This window comes from Enhydra lutris, unplaced genomic scaffold (assembly GCF_002288905.1).
Source record: "Enhydra lutris kenyoni isolate GAN:26980312 unplaced genomic scaffold, ASM228890v2 scaffoldscaffold1, whole genome shotgun sequence".
Taxonomy (NCBI): domain Eukaryota; kingdom Metazoa; phylum Chordata; class Mammalia; order Carnivora; family Mustelidae; genus Enhydra; species Enhydra lutris.
This window is the reverse complement of record NW_019154085.1, coordinates 59,411,241-59,427,069: the sequence shown is the minus strand read 5'-3', so window position 1 is coordinate 59,427,069 and position 15,829 is coordinate 59,411,241. Positions and strand designations below refer to the sequence as shown.

The following is a 15,829-nucleotide window of genomic DNA, read 5'->3' as shown; positions in this document are numbered from 1 at the left end:
CTGTCTTCCAGCACTCATGGAAAGTTTTTCTTTTTCTAACAAAGAAAGTGAACCTGCTCTTCTTTCATTTGGCTTCTGAAGTTAACGGAAGAATTGCTGAAATGCTACAGTTTACTGTACATTTTCTCTGTTTTATCATGAACAGCATCCACACAGGTAGCAACTTTCCATTTGCTGCTGCATCTCTTCCCCATAGACTCCTCAGTGTCCCTCAGAATCGGTGTAGGGTAAGCTGTGACTGACGGGGCTTCTTCCCATCTGTTGGTCCCGGGCATTTGCCCAACTACTCTGTGCATTGGAAACGTGCATGTTGAATCCATGCAACGAGCAAAATGGTTGCTGTGAAATCCCTGTAAGAAACTTCATTATTCAACTAATGAAACCACTCCATTTTTACTTCCAGAGAAGAATGAGAAAGGGCATTAACATAACTAAAGGGAACAAGAAAAATAGTATTTTTCTAGCTCCCTCTGTGTTACTCTGTTCTCTCCCCTCCTTCCTGTTACTGTCACATCCGGGTCTCTGCAATGGCTCAACCGCCTTACTTTTTTCTTCCCCGCCTTACTTTTTTCTTCCCCGCCTCACTTTTTTTCACTGCTTTTTTTTTTTTTTTTTTTTGAGCGTTCCCTGAGATTTTATCAACCCATTCCCAAAATAAATCACAATTGCTCTAAAACACCATCCTCAAGGAGGCATGGGATAAATTAGCCTAAAACATTCCTATCTTGTACCAGCTTGCAAAGTTGCATTTCTGAAGGCTTCCCATGACTTTTTAAAGGTTGCCCTTCAGTATGGTCCCTTGCTCCTAAGAAATTTATTTTCAAAAGAGTTTCCAAAGGAAGGCTCTTCTGTGATGGAACACAAATGAATCATGTCCATATCCTAAAAGACATGCATAATTATCCACACCATGATAAATTGAGAGTACCTAAGTGTGAAATGGGAGAGGATGGATATTTTTCCATGGATGAAAGTGACCAAAAACGAGGTAGTAATTATCATTAACATCTAAGCATTTAAAATTGATAAAATTTAAAGCATCCAATAACAAAAATCTTTTTTTTCCCCAAATCTGGAGATTTGAAAATTTGGTCCTAGTCATGGTGCTGTGACTTCCTGTGTTACTGTTAAGCCTGGGTCTTGACCTTGTTGAGTCCCAGGTAACTCACTCAGGCAATCAGGATACTAGACCAGCAGCCCTAGAAGTACTACCCAACAGATGTACGGTAGAATCCAAAGGATCCATTTTATCTTTTGCAGAAAACATGATAATATTCTTTTAATTATTTGTAAGTGCAGTGTTATTGTGCATGTGTTTAAACAAAGAAAATGGAGCGTTTCTATTAAATCTTTGGATTAAATATGCTTGTGTAATAAAGTAAATGTCATGTGTACACACTTAAAATTCTAAAAATTTGTTTCTTTTACTTTAGAAAATTCATAGAAATGGGCTTCATTGATGAAAAAAGAATAGCCATATGGGGCTGGGTGAGTTGTTTTATATGTTTTACGCCTGTTATTCAGTTCAGCAATCATAATTTTCTAAAGTGTGCGCTTATAAGGTTTCTCATGAAATGTTAATGTTGCAACATCATTTAATCTGCCAATGGAAACAGTCAGTTTGGATAATCTAGGCTTCAAAGTGGTGGCTTTAAGCGTTCCTTTTTTCCAACCAGTTAGTTTCTTCCTCATATAGCAAAATAACTCATAATTGACACATTTTTACTTATTTTTTTTGTATGAACTGAACTGAACTATATTCATCAGAGGTTTAATTTCTTTGGTTATTTCAGAGTTACTGTATATCTTTTCATTTCATCATTTCATTTTTATGAAGAGCTAAGCTAACATTTGAAATCATAGGAACTTTTAAAATATAAATTCCCTAGTACCTAGCCTATCCCAGTCATATCTTGGGTGTTTTGATTCTTTTTTTTTTTCTTTTTTCTTTTTTTTTGTAATCAAATTATTTTACCAGACCTAATATTAATTTGTGCTAATGGGAGAAAAGTATAATTTAGTTTCTGAGTTATAGGTCATGGAGATAATTGCCCATGTGTGAGAAGCTAAGCAGGTTCTCAAAATACACATTAAAAGGAAGTGGCAAAACTTCCCAATCATGGGCAATGAAGTCACTGGAAAGTTTGGAGAAATATTGGAAAGAGTTTAGATTTGCCCATTATAAATTATGATAATTACCCTTCAAAGAAGAGTTCCTGTTTCACTTTTTGGTCTGAATTTGTACATTTGCAAGTCAATTTGCAGCCATTTGTGCTTGGGTTGTTTTTCTTGGCTGTTTTCTCTGAGAGCGGCCTGCACAAGATGGAGGGAATGAAACCCAATATTGAAGGGAGCCTGCAGGCTCCGGCTCAGCTCTCAGCTCAGTGACCAGATGAAGAGCTGTTATGAATTTGTGGAAAGTTGTTACTTCAAGCCATTTGGTCCTTCTTAAAACTATCAAATGTTAAATATCTAAACAGAATGGAATTCAAATGGGTGGAAATAAATGAAATATTTTTATAGTGAAATATTTCAGATACGATCTCTCCTACTATCCATTTTTATGAAATTTCCTGAAGTAAATTTTTGAAAGATTCATATTTCACACTGAACCCTTCCGTATAATCATTAACATTTCTCATGCAGTTTTACTTTCCTTTTCCTGCAGGCTTTGAAATAACCGTAAAGCGGAATCTTTAATTTCATTTCTAGAATATCCTGGTATTAGTTTGGTAGAGAACCATCTATGTGGGATGATTTAAAGAACCCACACATCACCCCAGAATACATCCATATCAGTCTGAAATTCTTCAATAAGAGATTCTCATCATGTCTATGAAAATGCTTCTAGAAGATGTAGCATATTAGATCCCCTTTCTTGCTTACTTTCCACAAGGCAGGGATTGTGAGGTAACTCCTGAGAGCACACACAGAAGAAGAAATAAGTGAATTGCTGATAGATGCAACATTTGAGCAGCCCCTAAATCAGCCGGGCCCAGAAGATCCTGAAGGAAAAAGACCTTAATACTATACTTTTTTGAAATGATTTCTTTATGATTTGTTTAATCCGTCCATCTGATCACTGACTCACGCATTCTTTCACCAATGTAGTAAATTTTTATTGGATCTCAACTAGATCTTATATTAGGTTCTTTAGAAGATGGAAAGATGAATAAATTGTAGCCCTAGCCCTCTATTAGATAAAACAGAGAGGAAAAAAGCAATTGCTCAGCAATGTTCCTAGTGTTAAGACAGATACAATGTGGCAGCAGAGAACACCAGGGAGAAGAGTGATTAGTTCTGGCTGTGATAGCTAAGGGGAGATTCAGAAATGAGGTAGGGAAGATAGGTCAGTAATGGTGCATTCCAGAGAATGAAGACAGCTTTGCCCGGGTCCTGAAGTATCAGTGATTAGGTTGTGGTTGGTCTGGATGGGGGAAACTTCAGAAGCGTAAGGCACATAGTGAGAAAGGTGAAGAACGGAGTTTGAGTAGGTAGGTAGCCAGATAGCAGGAGGACTTTTAGACTGCCTAAAGGAGAATGGGCTCTATCTATGACTCTGCAACACATTTCCCTTATTTTACTTTGTCTCCATGATCATTACACTCCATTCGTTCTTTATTTATTATTTTTTAAAATTTTTCCATTCATTCTTTAAATGTCAGTCTTTTTCAGGGTCTGGCCATGGCTCTCATTGTTTTTCACTTCCTTGGGGAAACCCATGTAATTTCAAAGATGGTGCTCACTGTCAACTCCCTGCCACTTGCATCTGCTTCTCTTCTGAGCTCCACATTTCAAGTGCTCACTGACCATCTATCCCAAATGTCTGACTGGGGCCTCAAGCCTAACCCATACATGCTAAACTTGTTACAAGCTCCTTAAACCAAGTCTTCATCTTTATTAAAGGACCTCACCACACACCTAGTCACGCCCATTAGTAAATTCAGGACTATTTTCAACTTTTCTTGCTCCCCGTCTCCAACATTTCATTGGTTAGTAATTTCTCTCAACACCCAAATCTGTTCTCATCATCCCCACTGCCAGTGCTTTAGTTCAAGTTTCTTCATATGTAATTTAGATCAGACCTTCTCAAACTGTAGCTTACATAAGCATCGTCTGGAGAACTTGTTCAAACAGTTTCCAGGGCCCTTCCACCAAAGATTCTGATTCAGTAGTCCAGGGTGAGTCCCAAGGATTTGCACTTCTAACATGATCTCAGGTAATGCTGATTCTTTGGGTCCATGGACCATTAGGCGGTATCAGTTTAACGATTCCAATTGCCTTTTAACTAGCTTTCCTGTTTGGACCTCACAAGCTGCAATGTCACTAATGAAGTTGCCACTCCAAAACACAGTTTTTACTATGTTGCTTTTCTGCTTATATGCTTACATGTTTTCTAAGACCACACATTGACCTTGACCTGGTGCCCAAACTTATTTCCTTGCATGGAAAGCCCTTAACAATCGGGCTGTAACCTGCTTTTTCCAGTTTCATCTCTTTCCACTTTTCCCCATGCCTTAGGAATGATTTGACTTCTGTCTGCATGTTCTTGCTCTCATGCTATTCTGAATCCTATTCTCTGCACCTGCTATGTGTCCATCTTCTTCCATTCTGCTCCTCTTCCTCTAAAATGCAAAACTCCTACTTACTCTTTAAAACCCAACTCAGATACAAATTTCTTTGTGCTCCAATTGTTCCTTATACTGCTCTTCTAGGAATTACCGTGTTTTATTTTGTATGTCTATTGGTTTCTCCCGTGAGAATGACCTCATCAAGGGAATGGACTTTGTCTTTTTGTTTTCTTAATTTTTTCCCCCAAATGTTTAACATAATACTTGGCCATCCCACACACCAATGATGTTATTTTAACTAAATTTAATCCTGTAAGTCAATGTTCTCCCAAATGTATCTTATCAGTACCAATGACTTTTTCAGGAAAAGGTCCTCTGGGTCTAATAATTTGGTAAATCATGAATTCTGCATAATAGTGTATATCGGTTCTATGAAGGAACAATAAAGAATCCTGTTAAATTTTGATTAATACAGTATTACCAAAAGGTATTTGATTCCATGGATACTTTTTTGAAATGTGCTTTTGAAGTGAATAGGGAATAGAATTGATGTCTTACAAAGACACTCTTGGCCGCAGGGTAAAGGATGTTCTGAGGTGAGGGGAGGGAGTGGGCCAAGGAGCTAGGTGAGCAGTAATATTGGCCACAAATACCAAGGGCCTGAATTTAGGAAGTGAAGTAGGAGGTGGGAAGAGGTCAGAGCTTCAAGTGCTGTTTTCTAGTATAATAAGCAGGGACCTGTGGCAATCTGGAGATGCAAAAGAGGAAGATGTTGAGAATGGCCGCGAGTGTTACTTAGCTAGCTATTATTGTATTTCATACCAAGGAAGAAAGCATCTGTTCCTGTGAAGTGTTGGGCAAGTTAGCGGTCTGAGAAACATACTGTAGCTAACCCCATACATTTTTGGTAGTCAATTGACAAATAAGCTGCAAACCCTATGTTTCCCTCCATAATCCTGATTAAGAAGGGGAGAGGAGGCATTTTGATCTTACCCTTTTATTTTTCACACCCAAATCCAGTAGCTCAGTTTTTAGCTGCTTGTTAGATACCCACTAGGCACCCGACACCATGTCTAGGAAGTGTCTGATATACCCGGTTCTTCACCAGCCCATCTTGCCCCTCAGGGGACATTTGGCAATGTCTGGAGTCATTTTTGGTTGTCGCCATGAGGGTGGGGAGGGTGTGCTACTGGCACTTAATGAGTCGAGGCCAGAGATGCTGTTAAATATCCCACAATGCACAGGGCAGGTCCCCACAAACAAGAATTATCCAGCCCCAAAATGTCAACTGTGCTGTGGTTGCAAAACCCTGGTTTATGTGAAGAAAAACTGAAGTAATTATTCTGACAATTGAAGAGCAGCAGGGGTTTTGCCTAAATTATTAGAATAACAACCTCATTTATGGGCCTTGCTTTGTTAATATAGGCCTAGCCAGGTGGTGTTGAATAAGCATTAGTTCATGATTTAATCTTAGTTCCTTTCTCTTCCAGTGACTAATTATAAGCAATTTGAATTGCTATGTGTAATCAACGATGTAAAAGTAGGACAAATGCACCTCTAATGAGACTACATTCGACTCCTAACTTACAGCTCTCCGACGAGGTTTGCCCCATCGCAAGGGCAGAGAGGAAAGTTATGGGTTGTAGGAGGCAGGTGTCCTGGCTTTGAATCCCAGCTCTGCTGCTTCCTGACTCCCCCTCTGGGCCACAGCTTCCTCATTGTGAAAGGCAGCCATGATTTCCTCACCGGGTCCCTGTGAGGATGAGCTGAGTTAACAGGAAAGTGACATACTTGACAAATACTGATTCTACTCCCCTCCATGTCCCAGGCCATGTTGTCAGTGCTGGGGATACATTCACTAACAAGACAGATGAAAATGTCTACCTTTATGGCTTTGGGAACAGTTGGGAAGAAAGACAATAGGCAGGACAAAGAAGTACAATGAATAGGATGTTAAACGATGACAAGTGCTCTGGTAAAACACAAAACAAATCAAGAAAGGAGCATGATACAGGGTTGGTGCAGTGTAGATGAGAAGGACAGGTGTGACTTTCTTTGAGTTAAGACATGAAATGGGAGGAAGTGAGCCATGGCCCTTTCAGGAAAAAGAGTGTTCTAGGCAGAGGGCACCAGCGTTTGTGGAAGTCCTGGGGCTAGATCATGCCTGGAGGGTGTAGAGAGCACCAGCAGAGCTGACAGTCAGGGGAACATCCGAGGAGGGAGAAGGGAAGCAGAGTGTGTGGGTCCTCAAAGAAGGTTTCAAGAGCCTTGGCCCCACGAATGTTAGCTATTCATTATTACTGTCTGTAGGTAAAATGTTCCACTGTGCATTATGGCTCACATAAGAGCGTTCTATAAACCCCTCAAAATTCTGTGCCCTTCTAAGAATGTTTTTAAAGATATCCCTCGTTTAGACAAAATGGCAAGGCATCTAAGTGCAAAGGACAAAATTCTAGAATTCTCATGGCCAATCTGCTCCGTGGGTTCCTTGCTTGCGACAGCCGCCCACTCTGCCTTGGAGCCCCACCCATGGGAGAGCAGAAAAAGAGTCAATGCGGGTTTATTTTATTTCCTCTTCATTTCTACAATAGGAATCGCTTTTCTGAGCTGCCTGAGCATTTAAAGAACACCTACTTCTGTTGTGCTATTGCTACACTAGTTTTGCTCTTACACATTCCTAGAGACAATCCGTATTCATCCTGGAAACACGGAAATTTTATTTAGTCCCAGCACTGCTCTCTAATCCCTCAGGAGATACAGGTTAATAATTTGCCAGGTTTCGAACAGGAATGTTAAAAACCCTTTTTACTGTGTGTAAATGCTTTCCATTTCCAATCTCACTTCATGCTATTTCAGCAGGACCCACCATTGTTACTTGTAGTAAACACCCCTTTCCAATAAAACCACAAACAATATTTCTAACGCAGGCTGACTTTCCTCTCGGTTGAACCTAAAATTAAGGAAGAAGGAGAGGACTTCCATTTCAGTAATAGTCGTTGCTAACCTACGAATCAAAGCAAATCATTTTTATAAGTGAAATTTTTCACTTACCAAAATGATTTTGAAACCCACTGTTCCTTCTGTTTTTAAAATATATTTTCCCCTATTAGAACATGTTTTAGTTCTCCTCTAAGTATAATTAAAAAAAGGCCATGATATAATTGGAAGCTGCTTCTTCTATTCTCTGTTTTGTCACCAAGGGTCCTCAATAAAATGCCCCAGAACTGGAAACATACAACTGTACACCAGTTGAAGAATTCTTCCTTTAACTCATGAATTCAGCAAAGTTGTTTAGCTTATCCCCATATTCCATGTATTTCGCGGGTTAAGAATAGACCCCAGCCACTGACCTGCCCTCATTAGCATGTCTGTCCCTCTGTCTGCCTGTCTGTCTCCCACTCTGTAAAGCTCTCCCTCTCACTCTTTCCCCCTTTCTGACTGACTTTTCTGTGACAAAGGGTGACCTAAGGGAAAATGGCTTCCAGACGTTGGTGGCAATAAGGTCCTAAATACATGGCACATTCCTAGTTGGAAAGTTCCACAGTCCTCTGGTGACCTGGGGGAGCGTTCCTGTGTTGGGGCAAGAACATGCACTGAGAATCACTTCCTGATCTAACACACACATTTGGTAGGACCCAGAGCACTGCTTTGTCCACATTCCCAGAAGAAGCATCTCTCTCAGGCATGTTTCCACAGCCCAAATTTCACTTCCGGGGGGAATGCCACCTTATTGTGTTCATTTCTCGACTTTTAGGAAAAGGTTCGAATTTCCAAGTAACATGGACAGACATCTTCTGCTATCAGGTTCACATTTCTGAATCATCTGCCTGATTCCTTGGAGAAGAAAATTGATGAGCTCTAACCCTACTCCTGATTCGTTTTGCATTTCTTTTTTTTTTTTCCATTAAGTTTATAGGGGACTATGTAAGACTTTTAAAGACACCAGTGGCTTTTCCTCCTTTGAGCTGCGATGCCAGAAATCATCAGAAGAGAATATATAATGTTACATTATACACAAACTCTGGCCATGTCTTCAATTATCCAAAAGGTTCTTATGTCCTTCCCTTGTTGTTCTATGATGAAAACCCATAAGTAAATACACAGACCTGAGTATTGTCTTACAGGACTTTTGCAAACTATAGAAAGTATCTCGCTTTTGCATTTGAGGAATAATGTCCTTTCTTTGTGCATTTCTTTCAAGTAAGATCCTGGTTTTGCTCTGGCAAGGTCCTCAATGGAAAAATATAAAGGAAAAAAATTTTGGCAGAAAAGTTGCAATTATAAATATCTCTTAAACTGCCCCTACCATGCTCTGATCAGCAGACCAAGTATTTTTAGTTTACTAGGGGTGAAATGATGCTGTGTCAATGTGTCAGTGATGCTGTGAGTTTGCTGCCAAGGGCCAAGATAGACATTTAATCTACCCCATGCATATCCCCAGTTCCCATCAGTACTTAGTGTGAGGAGAGTCGCTGTAAAACGATGTTGGAGACTTTCTGAAAGCAAATCTGGAACTGACTTGTGTTGATGTCTCCACAGTCCTATGGAGGCTATGTTTCATCACTGGCCCTTGCTTCAGGAACCGGTCTTTTCAAGTGTGGGATAGCAGTGGCTCCTGTCTCCAGCTGGGAATATTACGGTATGGAAATATTTCATAAATGTTGCTGCGAAAACATTTAACACATAATTACTCTATATTTGAGGTTGCTAGGAAAACAAATTATGCAGTAAAATTCACCCCATCTTCACCAGGGAAAGTACCATCTATAAACGAGGTGGTTTATATGATTCATTGTCATCATGTTGCAACCAATCAAAGAAACCTTAAGAGTGTGGAAAGAGTCTTCCAAACCCAATGTATGTTAATCTCTGCCTGAAACGGGGTGCCTCCTGACACATCAAACCTTGAAAGCCAGAGTCAAGTCTGTGTTTTTGCAGCACACATGTGGTCTGTAAATAAATCTCATGCGAAGTTGGGTGGAGCCAAACTCTTCACCTCCGTGCCAAAGTTTGCAGCCTCCAGGTCCACTGCTCCAGAAGCCAGAGCCACAAAAAAATTTGTTAAGGAGTATACCTCCTGTGTATGCCTATTTTTATGATTCACATTCAGGCAGGATGACTATTTGGAATTAAGTCTAATAATTGTACAAAAATGAGCTTTCATCAGATCCTCGTCCCTGTGTTGGGGTAGAAATAAGACAACTATAACTCGCAGGGAATCTTTATTCAGAAAAAAAAAATGTGTGTGCTTGTGAGTGCATGCATGTGTGTGTGTATGTGTGTGTGTGTTTGTGTGTGTGTTGGGAGAGGAGGATTTGGGGCACATGGTTCCATCTCAGATTAATTTAAGACACCAGTGAAAGTACCAGAGGGGGCTGCCTTTGTGATTTCTTTTAAAATACAACGAGGCCATTCCATAAGGTCCTCCCTAGTTTAACATTTCCCCCACTGAAAGGTGGAGGAGGAAAAGCTCAAGGTCAGGCCTTTCTAAAGTTAGCTGTGCCCGTCTCCTCCGTTGCTTCTCTGGCCCTATTGAGGCAAACCGCAGAGCAGATGACTTGGGTGGAGAATTACAGTAAAGGAAAGCAGGAACCTTCCTCCGCATCTCCAGGGGGGAAGGGGACGGACAGTTTTCAAGCTGAGGGATCTTGTCGGTTAATGAAATGACCCGTACCACACACCAACAACATATTGTTACATATTTTACAGCATCTATCTACACAGAGCGATTCATGGGCCTCCCAACAAAGAATGATAACCTCGAGCACTATAAAGTAAGTGTTTTCTGTTTCATTTAGGTCATGGATTTCTTGCAAACGTGCTAAATAATTGTGAAGCAGCCTTTCAGAGCTTACACTTTTGCTGGGTCCCCCAGCGAATACGCTGATCTTTTGTTAGCTGCAAAACACCTCACTAGGAAGACATTTACTCTCTTCGGATTCTCTTCTTTCTTTCCCCGTCCTCCCTTCCCTCACCTCCCTTTTCCCCATCCTCCTGCCCACCCCCAACCCCTACACAGCTTGAGCGGGCATCATTTATGCCTAAGGTCTCACTCATATGTAACATATGACACATAAACTTCCCGTTTTTCAAACTAAGAATCAGATGGAAGTAATGCAAATGATGATGAAAATGTGTTGCTCTGACTCTTAAATATTTATCAACCAAAGCAATACATAATTTCAGTATTGGTGCTAAGTCCATCGCACAATGATTTAGCTAGTTTTCTATTAGAACTTGCAGCAACTAAAATGTTAATTTTTCCTCTTTTCCAGAATTCAACTGTGATGGCAAGAGCAGAATATTTCAGAAATGTAGACTATCTTCTCATCCACGGAACAGCAGATGGTGAGGTTTAAGCAAGACTCTTACACATAAAAATACTGAGCCAACATCACTTTGTTTAAGAAACATTAAGCATCCTCCTATGCCTGTGCTCAGGGTCAGTACCTAAGAGTCAGGGACGTTCCCACAAATGAGTGCGAAGACTCACGGCTGACAATGTCAACCGCATGACTAGATAATCGTCGGTGTTCATTTGCAGGCAGTACATTGTCACTCGATGCTTCCTGGTATTTAGCAGCCCTTTAACTCTCTCTCTTTGTTGCAGATAATGTGCACTTTCAAAACTCAGCACAGATTGCTAAAGCTCTGGTTAATGCACAAGTGGATTTCCAGGCAATGGTACACAATTTCGTTTTACTCCCGTTCACGGCCTTAGACCCGTAAGCTCAAAGGAGGCATCTGATTTTTTCATTAGTATTATTATTCTTTTTTTCTATGACATCCTGGCAAATGGGCTGTAGGGTAGAGGAGGCAGAACATTAGCAGGTGGGTCTTGGGTGTTTCATGAACTCCCTGAAGGACACGAGGTGAGCCAGGGCGCCTCTGGGGATCCCGGTTGAGTCCTATCTGGAGTAAAGGCGTCTGTGAGATTGACGATCTTCTAGCTCGAACATGCAGTAGTTCTGGGATCCTGCTTGCATACTGTAGCTGCTTAGCAGCCCCACAAAAGCTGAGAGTCCCAGAGCAGCTAACAGGTTCTGTGTATTCAGTAAGGAGTGACTGGGGAATGTTATCAGTGGCCGCAGAGCCTCCCTGAAGTCGGGCGGCTCCACTCAGAGTTAGAGAACCCTTTTATCCCTGTGTTCTCACTGCCTGACACAAGCCTGGCCCAGCACGGAAGCCGGAGTGTTCCCCGAACGAATGAATGAATGAATGAGCTAGCTGGAAAATCCAGGTGGCATGAAGACTTGGAAATGACAACAGAGAGAAAAGGAAGGTGAAAACCACGGCAAGGGAGACAACCCCTGACAGCGGCTTCCCCTCCTCAGGGAGCAGAAGTTCTCCCTCACTTGCTTTTCCTGAGCGAGAACCTCTAAAAGGAAACCCCCATTTTTGGAAATTGGACTTTTTAAAATAATTTACAAAGGGGGATGGGAGATTTTTTTTTCTGATTTTTTTAATGGTGAACCCCCTGATGTAAATTCACCTTCTAGGTATACAGCATTCAGTCACGACCAATATCTACCTTTATTCAGTGAAAACAATAATCTCACCAGCATCTCCCTAACAATGACGTTTAAATGTATAATGTCATCTTCCTGGGTGTTTTTAATGATACTATGTTTAACCCCTATGAAAGGTGTTTACAGTTACATGTGTTGTGGATTTTCTGCGGAAGAGAGGAATTGGATTCAGAGGCTAACAGCCTCATAGAATTTTTGAACTAGAAGGGGCCTCAGAGAAAAATCAAATCCAACCTCCTCATTTTTTTCAAATGAGGAAACTAAGCAGAGAAACAAAGCAATGGACTCAGCACACCAGCCCTGGAGCACAGGCCTGCCGCCTGACCACCGCCCCCCTCATCCCCCCCCCCAGGATGCTGGCCCTTGTGAGAGCTCAGCCACCAAGGTCTAAAATATAAGCTTAAAGAATTCCAAAGGCTAGTCCAGGTTAATAAAAGTCTTTTATTGTCTTCCTGTTCTAAATGTCAGCATGGGAGCTATCTTAGTAAGTGTTTTTAAGTAGAATTTGAATCGCTGTTATTAGAAAAACTGTCGGGACCTGCGAGTGTGAAGAGTCAAAGCTGGGTGTCTTGTGTGGCTGCGGGAGTGACCCAGCGTCTGTTCTTTGCCTTTCAGTGGTACTCGGACCAGAACCACGGCATATCCGGCCTGTCCACGAAGCACTTGTACACCCACATGACCCACTTCCTGAAGCAGTGTTTTTCTTTGTCCGACTAAAAAATGACGCAGACGAAGCCTGTATCACAGTCGGAACACTTCGTATAAATGCCTCAGACCATTTGTTCGTTTTACTCTTTATGCTGTTAAATCCTGGTACAAACAAACAAATGAACGATGTTCTAAAGGCTGGCGGAAGATGAAGACTCAGAAGTTCATCCCAAATACTGTTTACATTTTCTGGCACTCTCCAAAAGAAGAGAAGAGGGCACCATGCCTTTTGCTTTGGACACAGACAGTGTTTTACTCACCTGTTCGTTTGAGGAAAATAATAAAGTCAGAAGCTAAAGTGCTGTTATTTTGTCTGTGTGCGTTCATTTCAGCTTCTGGTTTTATCACAGCAAATAAACACTTGTGCTAGGCAAGCACATGAGAAACGTTAGGTGGTGATGAGAAGAAGAATCTAGAAGAGTTTGGATTTTGTAATTAGAATTCCAAATGCTGTAATGAATAACTCAGAGTATGCAAAAGCATTGTTCAGAAATCAAGTTCAAGAAGCATTTCGTGGAGGCATCCTGAGGCTTGCGCTCTTTGCTGGCCCTCCGAAAAATGTTTATGAAATTTCTCCCAGATTTCTTCGATGTAGCCAAAAAGCATTTGATAAGGATAAAGTCAGAATTTTGCATTTAGGTTCCCTTTAATAAATGCTTCCAATTTAGAAACATTCCTATTTTTTTTTAAGATTTTATTTATTTATTTAACAGACAGAGATCACAAGTAGGCAGAGAGGCAGGCAGAGAGGAAGGGAAACAGGCTCCCTGCTGAGCAGAGAGCCTGCTCTATCCCAGGACCCTGAGCTGAAGGCAGAGTTCCCAACCCACTGAGCTACCCAGGTGCCCCGAAACGTTCCTATTTTGTATCCCTTTCAAGAATTAGCAATGGTAACTGCCTTCAGATGGCTAAGCCACACCAAACTAGGCAAGCAAAACAATTAAACGAAAAGGACATCCACAGCATAGAAAGGAAAAATTTCATATCTATGAGATTTTTTGTGGGGGGGTTGAGTTTAACATTACTGAGCTCATTTTGAAAAAAAAAAAAAAAAAAAGCCATAATGCTTGCAATCCCAAAGGCAGGAGGGGTCCCCATCAATTAGAAACTTCCAGGCAGCTTCCATCTCTGTGACTGCCACAGAATTAAAAAGATCCAGGTCACAGGAAGATATTTCTTAACCAAATGTTGGAAGTCCGTGAAGCCACTCCCTAGGGGACTTCTCATTCATATGTTTCCTGGCGCTAGATAGCACTGCATGATTTCTCCCCATTCCTAGCTTGATTTTGCCTACTTGCAGCTGAAAGACCCTCATGCCTTCTCTCAAGCTCTATAGCTGGAAGAACCAATCCAGGTATGCAGGAAGGGGCGTTGAAGATCAGAGACCACAGCCTCCTCTAGAATTGTCAGACATTTCTCTGTCCCATGCTCTCTCCACTACTGCTTTCTGAAATCATGCCTCCCACTCGGGCCACACAGTCCCACTGCACTGGTCAGGAAGGGGTGCTGTCAGGAAGTCTGGGCAGCACCCACACAGATTCAGGGCAGACCTCAACCCCTCCTCTACATATCTATGCACTTGCTGATGCCCTGAGGGGCAGAGAGAAGCTTTTCCCTTCCCATTTTGTTCTGCCTGAATCAGCCTCTGAAGGAAGGCCAGAAGATGTCCTCATAATATTCTCATTATCCACTCTCTCCAGAGGGGGAAAGGAAAATAAGCAACAGTTCTTTCTTAATACTCTATCAAGGGGGACAACAGGGCAAGTGCAAATAATAAGGATATCTTGTTCCTCCCATGTCTTTTCTGCTTTTGTGGAATTCTGCAAAGCTGTTGTTTATTTATTTATTTTTAAAAATATTTTATTTATTTATTTGACAGAGAAAGAGAGATCCCAAGTAGGCAGAGAGTCAGAAGGAAGCAGGCTCCCTGCCGAGCAGACAGCCCGATGCAGGGTTCAATCTCAAGACCCTGAGATCATGACCTGAGCCGAAGGCAGCAGCTTAATTCACTGAGCCACCCAGGCGCCCCAAAGCTGTAGTTTAATATCAACATGCAATAAGAGGTCTCCAGCCTCATGCCTCTGTTCCCACTGCTGCAGAGGCAACTTCTAAAAGACAAATCGAAATGTGCCATTTTCCAGGTGGCAGCCTCCAGTCTTCCCCACGGTCTATAAAACAATGTTGTAGATATTACATGTAGAACATTTCCATCATCACAGACAGTGTTATTGGTTGGTGCTGTCCTAGCAATCTTCACAGGCCATATCTTGGAACTTAGCATGCGGTAGAAGCTCAGTGATTGATAGATGAGTGAATGCATCTGTGCTTGCGGAAACTTCATTTTTCTACATCACTGTTGCTAAAGCCACTCCTGACCTCCTGGGACAGGGTCATCCAGGTGCCCCTCAGACATCCAGCCTGTGTTTGTGTATTTGCTCATTCATTCAACAAGTATTTGTTGAGTCTGTCTATACACCAGACACTGTGCAAGACTTTAGGAATACAGTGAAGAGCAAGGCAGCAACTTGAGAGTTATTTTTTTTTGTTTTTGTTTTTGTTTTTTTAGTGTTCACATTTTGTACGGCTTTACTAGACTCTTCTTTTGGTGTGGAGGATAAAAGATACATATATTACAAAGGGGAAAGATTTAATAGAAAAGTACCAAACCAAAGGGAGGATTAAAAACATCTGACCTTTTCTATTTGTAGCGAGGAAATTGTGATAATAACTATCTTTTAACCTCATTTCATTCATTCTTGCATATGCACCCTAATTAATCATGTTTCCTATATCCCAAAGTTGAGATTTTCATTCATCCATTCAACACATGTAATTGCAAGCCACAGTTTTAGGTACTAGAGGTTACCCTCTACCTCCCCAAAATGCATGTATATTAAACAAAATGCATGTCTATAGGCAAAACTTGAAGTCTTGTAGAGGTGGAAAATGAATGTAACTACAACACAAGTTCAAATGACACCGGAAGTTTCGGGGTGGGATTCTAATATGTGTAAGAGGGAA

General features: G+C 41.3%; 1 protein-coding gene across 1 annotated transcript in view; it reads left to right on the top strand.

Annotated features, from left to right (window-relative positions):
- The window catches only part of LOC111141601 (fibroblast activation protein alpha), a 93,284-nt gene extending 80,290 nt beyond the window's left edge, over window positions 1-12,994 (top strand). The window contains exons 21-26 of the mRNA XM_022494274.1: window positions 1,434-1,488; window positions 9,111-9,210; window positions 10,281-10,345; window positions 10,847-10,919; window positions 11,182-11,255; window positions 12,716-12,994. Of these exons, the coding sequence (XP_022349982.1) occupies window positions 1,434-1,488; window positions 9,111-9,210; window positions 10,281-10,345; window positions 10,847-10,919; window positions 11,182-11,255; window positions 12,716-12,817 (469 nt within the window). The 3' untranslated portion in view covers window positions 12,818-12,994. The remainder of the gene's footprint in view (window positions 1-1,433; window positions 1,489-9,110; window positions 9,211-10,280; window positions 10,346-10,846; window positions 10,920-11,181; window positions 11,256-12,715) is intronic.
- The last annotated feature ends 2,835 nt before the right edge of the window (window positions 12,995-15,829 follow it).